Source organism: Meleagris gallopavo, unplaced genomic scaffold (genome assembly GCF_000146605.3).
Source record: "Meleagris gallopavo isolate NT-WF06-2002-E0010 breed Aviagen turkey brand Nicholas breeding stock unplaced genomic scaffold, Turkey_5.1 ChrUn_random_7180001950346, whole genome shotgun sequence".
Lineage (NCBI taxonomy): Eukaryota > Metazoa > Chordata > Aves > Galliformes > Phasianidae > Meleagris > Meleagris gallopavo.
Window position 1 is genome coordinate 6726 of NW_011211701.1, and position 5526 is coordinate 12251.

The following is a 5526-nucleotide window of genomic DNA, read 5'->3' on the forward strand; positions in this document are numbered from 1 at the left end:
CTACAGCCCCCAGCCCACCCTACACCCCCATTTTCTTCTCGTAGAGCTTCCATTGCATTTAGCACCAGGGGGTACCCAAAGCAGCTCCACATCTGGGGGCTATGAGGGAGCTTGGGGGGGGGGATTTCAGCTGCTTTTCCCAATGGGTTTTCAGCAGAATCAGGAGGTGGCCCCGTTCCTGCTGCATCCCATGACAATGGGGTTCGTGGCGGGGTGGCAGGAGATGGATTTGGGTGAGCGCGGATTTGTGGTTCTGGGTCTGTTTCCAACTGGGATGAGGTGCAGTGAGGGAGAGTGCGAACTGGGGCCGAGGGCACCAGCAGAGCAGAGCCTGGAGTGTGCAGCGTTGGGAACTGCTGCTGTGCATGGGGAGGTGTGCAAGAGGTGGGCGCAGGGAGAGCTGCGCATGGAGAGGCATGCAGGGAGGTGCGTGCAGTCGGAGGCGTGCAAGGAGCGGTGTGTACGGAGTTGAGTGCAACTGGAGGTGTGCAAGGAGAGGTCTGTGCAAGGGGAGGAGCGTGAGAAGCGTGCAAGTGGAGGCGGTGGAGAAGATATCCACGAGGAGAGGGGCGCGAGGAGGGCTGCGCGCCGCACGAGCAACTGGAGGTGTGCAAGGGGAAGTGTGCAAACCTAGCACACCTATCGAGGTGACCGAGCTGCGTTTGCTGCAGCCTCCGTTGGTGCCATGGCTCCATCATTATCCCCAGTTCTGCGCTCCCAGAGCAGCTCCTGCAGGGCGCAATGGGACGAGCTGAGCTCGGCTCAGCGCTTCCTCTCCGCCAGCGCCGACAAAGCGATCTATTTTGGGGAGGAAAGGCCCTTCTGGAGCGGTGCTTTGCGTGACCGCCTCTCCCCATCAAGGGCAGAATCTAAACAATCTTGATTCCTGTCCCGGCCCCACGGGCAGGGCTCCTTCAATTGCAGGAAACGGCGCTTTGGCCGTGTTTATATATTGGGAACAGTGGGGAGACGGCGGAGGGAGCGGTGGGGGGTGGGAGGGGGAGGGGGCCGTGGATGGGCCGTGAGAAAAGGTCTCGCTTTGGGACTGCAGTGGGGTCTACGGGGTGTGCATGGGGGGGTGGGGGGAATGCAAAACAATGCGTCAGAAAGAGAGGAAAATTGAAAGGATCGGGAAAGCAAAACTTTGCCCGGAGGCAGCGATGGGAACGGCTCTGGGGGCGGCAGCGGAGCTGTGGGTGTGGGGGGTCCTATGGGTATTTGTGTTGTGTGGGGGCAGCGATGCGTGGACCCTCACCCTGTTCCCAGGAAGCTGGGAACAGCTGGGACATCCATGAATTCCTCTGCTGGGCAGCACATCCCTCCCCGTGGGACACCGCTGCTCCCATCCCAAACCCAACGCACGGCTGTGCCCGAGGGATGCCCCACTGCCTCCTCCCCGCTCTGCGCCCACCATCCCCTTTTATTCCTGCAGGAAAATGCCCCCCAGAGCCCACGCTGGGGCCATGCTGGTGCTGCTGAGCCTCTCTCTTGGCCTCGCTGCAGGTGAGTAGCCAAGAAATGGGAGCAGACCCACAGCCATTGGGGAACCCAACCGCTCGCTCTGCTCAGCAGAAATGGAGCTGATCCTCAATCCCAGGGATCCAGGCTGGGATCGCCCTCCCCTCCCCAAGCTTGGCTCGATGAGAACCACTATGGGGCCATAGTGGGGCTGAGGGCGTCCTTCTGTCCCCTTGCTGCTGTCCGTCTGGCCGCCCTCGCGCTGAACTCGCTGCTTCCAGGAGGGATTTGTTCTGTGCCAAAAAGCAGAGCTAATTTGGGAGGAGGGAGTGCAGCAAAGGGATGAACCCAAAAGCAACATCCCAGGGTCCAGGCCCAACATTCCCCGTGGGCAGGATGCGGCCCCAGCTCTGCACTGCCAGATGGCTTCACCCAACTCGTTGCATTCCGTGCGAGGGAGAAACAGTCCTTGGTTGGTCCAAGGGCCTTTGGCACGGATATCATTGACCCCAAAGCCAACAGCATCCCAGTGCTGGATGGGTGGATGATCTCCCCAACACTGCGATCCCCTCCAGGGTCTCCTGGTGGCCCCAAGTTGGTCCAAGGGTCTTTGGCATGGATAACATAGACCCGAAAGCCAACAGCACCCCAATGCTGAATGGACGATGTCCCCAACCCTGTGGTCCCAAGTTGGTCTGACGCTCTTCGGCATGGACAGCGTTGACCCCAAAGCCAACAGCATCCCAGCACTGGATGGATGACGTCCCCAACCCTTTGACAAACGTGATTTCCTCGTGCATTCCTGCAGATGAGCTGCAATGTGCGTGCGACGTGCCGCACTGTCCTGTGCCCACCTGCACCGGCAAGGTGTGCTTCGTCAGCAAGAGGAAGGAGGCAGGGAGGGTCACCCAGCACAAAGGCTGCTTCTCGGACCACCTGCTGGAGAATTGCCAGTCCTCCGTGATGGAGCACTTCGGCACCCGGTGCTGCAACGCCAGCATGTGCAACGCCGAGCTGCAGATCTACCTGCAAGGTACGGGGCTCTGGGCTGTGCCCTCTGAGGAGCACGGCGGATGTGGGGATGGGGTCTCTAGGTCATCCCCCTCCTTGCTTGGTATTTCTAGGGTCACTTTTTCCCATGTGGGATGGGTGCCCCCTCCTGGTGCGTCTCCTTGGGTTGTGTCTGCAGAGCTGCCATCCATGGGTGACCCCAATGCCGGCCCACCTTCCCCATGTCAATCGTGAAGCACCAAGACCTCCATCCTCCCCATTCCAAACCCCAAGAGCCAGGACCTCGGCCTTCTTTCACCCTTTCCACATCCATCCCCAAGCACCAAGAACTCCACCGTTCCATTTCCAAGCCCAAGCACCGAGGCATCAAGACCTCTCCATGTCCAACCCCAAGCATCAAGTCCTCCCTAGGACCAACCCCACCCTCATCCTCCCACCCACCATTCCTCCCCACCAGGAGAAGAAGCCCTGGGACAGTCTCCTTCCTCCTCCAACCTCCTCCTGCTGATCTTCATCCTGCTGCTGACGCTCCTCGTCCTCGTGGCGCTCACCATCCTCTTCCTCTGGAAGCTGGCCCAGCACCGCCGCAAGAGGCTGCTCCTCTTCAAGCACAGCGACCTGGGGGACACGGACCTGATGCTGAAGGCATCCATGGTGGGAGACAGCACGCTGGAGGTGGGGCAGCTCCTGGGGTCCCCAGGTGTGCCAGGGATGTGGGGTGGCCACCCATCTCACACCGCTGCTGTCCCGGTTCTGTAGGATTTGCTGAACGATGACTGCACCACGGGCAGTGGCTCAGGGCTGCCCTTCCTCGTCCAGCGCACGGTGGCCCGGCAGATCTCCCTCGTGGAGTGCGTAGGTGAGGAGAGCAGAGATCCAACCCCGTTTGCCAAAACCCCATAAAGACAATGAGTTCTCCCCTGTCCCACTGGGGGAGAGCGGTTGGGTGGTGGTTGTGTTGGCCAAGATCAACCCAACACAGGAACGAAGGGTCCTCCGTCGCCCCATAGCTATTCCACAGTGAGACCTGACTGACGGTTGGAACTGATGTGGGGTTGGACCAGACGATCCCCAGTTCTCCTACAGTTCTGCGATTCTGTAGTGCTGGGACGGGGTCAGGGTTGGGGTCTGGAGGGTCCGTGTGACGCAGTGCCGTGGTCGTGGCAGGCAAAGGGCGTTACGGCGAGGTGTGGCGAGGCGTGTGGCACGGGGAGAACGTGGCCGTCAAGATCTTCTCCTCCCGGGATGAGCAGTCGTGGTTCCGTGAGACCGAGATCTACAACACCGTGCTGCTGCGGCACGACAACATCCTGGGTGAGCGGGGGATCTGGGGGACGGGGATGGCATCGTGATGGATCCGTCACCCAAATCTTCTCCCCATCCAGGCTTCATCGCCTCCGATATGACCTCGAGGAACTCCAGCACCCAGCTGTGGCTCATCACCCACTACCACGAGAACGGCTCGCTCTACGACTACCTGCAGAGGACAACCCTGGATGTGGAGACCTGCCTGGGGTTGGCAGCCTCCATCATCTGCGGCCTCGTCCACCTCCACGTGGAGATCTTTGGCACGCAGGGCAAACCTGCTATCGCTCACCGTGACCTGAAGAGCAGGAACATCCTGGTGAAAAGCAACCGGCAGTGCTGCATCGCCGACCTGGGTGAGACCGCGCTCCATGGTGCCAACCATCTGCCCATGCATCCATCCAGACATCCACACATTCATCCAGACATCCATCCATTCCTCCATCCAACTCTCCACCCATCCCTACATCCATCCATCCATACGTTCATCCATCCCTCTGTCCATCCATCCATCCAACCCCACATACCTCCATCCATCCAACCCTACGTTCCACGCTACATCCATCCAACCTTACATCCAACCCTCATCCATCCATCCATCCAATCCTGCATCCAACACTGCTTCCACCCAACCCCACATCCCTCCATCCATCCATCCAACCCTACAACCAATCCTACATCCATCCAACCAACCCTCCATCCATCCCTCCACCCTTCCATCCATCCATCCATACAACCCTACATTCATTCATCCAGCCCCCCACCCATCCCTACATCCATCCATCCAACTCTACATTCATCCAACCTCACACCTCTCCATCCAGCTCTCCATCCAACCCCACATGCCTCCATCCATCCATCCATCCATCCATCCATCCATCCATCCATCCATCCATCCCTCCACCCCTCCAACTATCCCTCCATCCATCCCTCCATCCATCCCTCCATCCATCCATCTCTCCATCCATCCCTCCACCTACCCCTCCATTCAGCCCTCTCTCCCTCCAACCATCCAACCCTCTATCCAACCCCACATCCCTCCATCCATCCCTCCATCCCTCCCTCCACCCCTCCATCCAACCCCCCATCCCTGCACCCCCAGGTCTGGCCGTCATGCACTCTCAGGGCAGCGACTACCTGGACATTGGCCACAACCCTCGGGTGGGCACGAAGCGTTACATGGCCCCGGAGGTGCTGAGCGAGCAGATCCGCACCGACTGCTTCGAGTCCTACAAGAAAACAGACATCTGGGCGTACGGCTTGGTGCTATGGGAGATCACCCGGCGCACGGCCGTCAATGGTGAGCGCACGGCGGGCTCAGCCTCCACCCCTCCTCCTCCTCTTTTTATTTTTTTCCCTTTTTTTTCCGCTTTTCCCCTCGCCCGGCAGATTAGCCGTAAATTATAAACACTGTAATCTAGTGTCAGCACCCGGCTGGCTGATTAAAGGGCCCATTAGACTCAATCAGAGCTTTGTTTGCTCGCTGCTGATTAGCAAACAAGCAGCATCCAGAGCGGCTAGCAGCTCTCCAAGGGGACCTCGTGGCCGTGGGGATGACATCGGGGTCCCCACCGAGGTCCCCTCATCCCAACCGCTGCCGTTCAGCACCAAAGCCCATTAGTGGCGTTAATTAATGGATGGGTGTCGGAAGCAGAAGGACCCCCCGGCGCAGTCTGGTTGGGATAATCCCACTGACCTCTCCGAGGTTCCTTTGGATTCAATATTTGAATTAATGGGGCTGCGTGCGTGGGG

The 5526-nt window shown here is 59.4% G+C and overlaps 1 protein-coding gene across 1 annotated transcript in view; it reads left to right on the forward strand.

Annotated features, from left to right (window-relative positions):
• Positions 1-5168, forward strand: part of LOC100548990 (serine/threonine-protein kinase receptor R3) — a 5761-nt gene extending 593 nt beyond the window's left edge. The window contains exons 2-9 of the mRNA XM_031557708.1: positions 1433-1503; positions 2267-2491; positions 2927-3144; positions 3229-3328; positions 3637-3783; positions 3855-4130; positions 4877-5074; positions 5164-5168. Of these exons, the coding sequence (XP_031413568.1) occupies positions 1433-1503; positions 2267-2491; positions 2927-3144; positions 3229-3328; positions 3637-3783; positions 3855-4130; positions 4877-5074; positions 5164-5168 (1240 nt within the window). The remainder of the gene's footprint in view (positions 1-1432; positions 1504-2266; positions 2492-2926; positions 3145-3228; positions 3329-3636; positions 3784-3854; positions 4131-4876; positions 5075-5163) is intronic.
• The last annotated feature ends 358 nt before the right edge of the window (positions 5169-5526 follow it).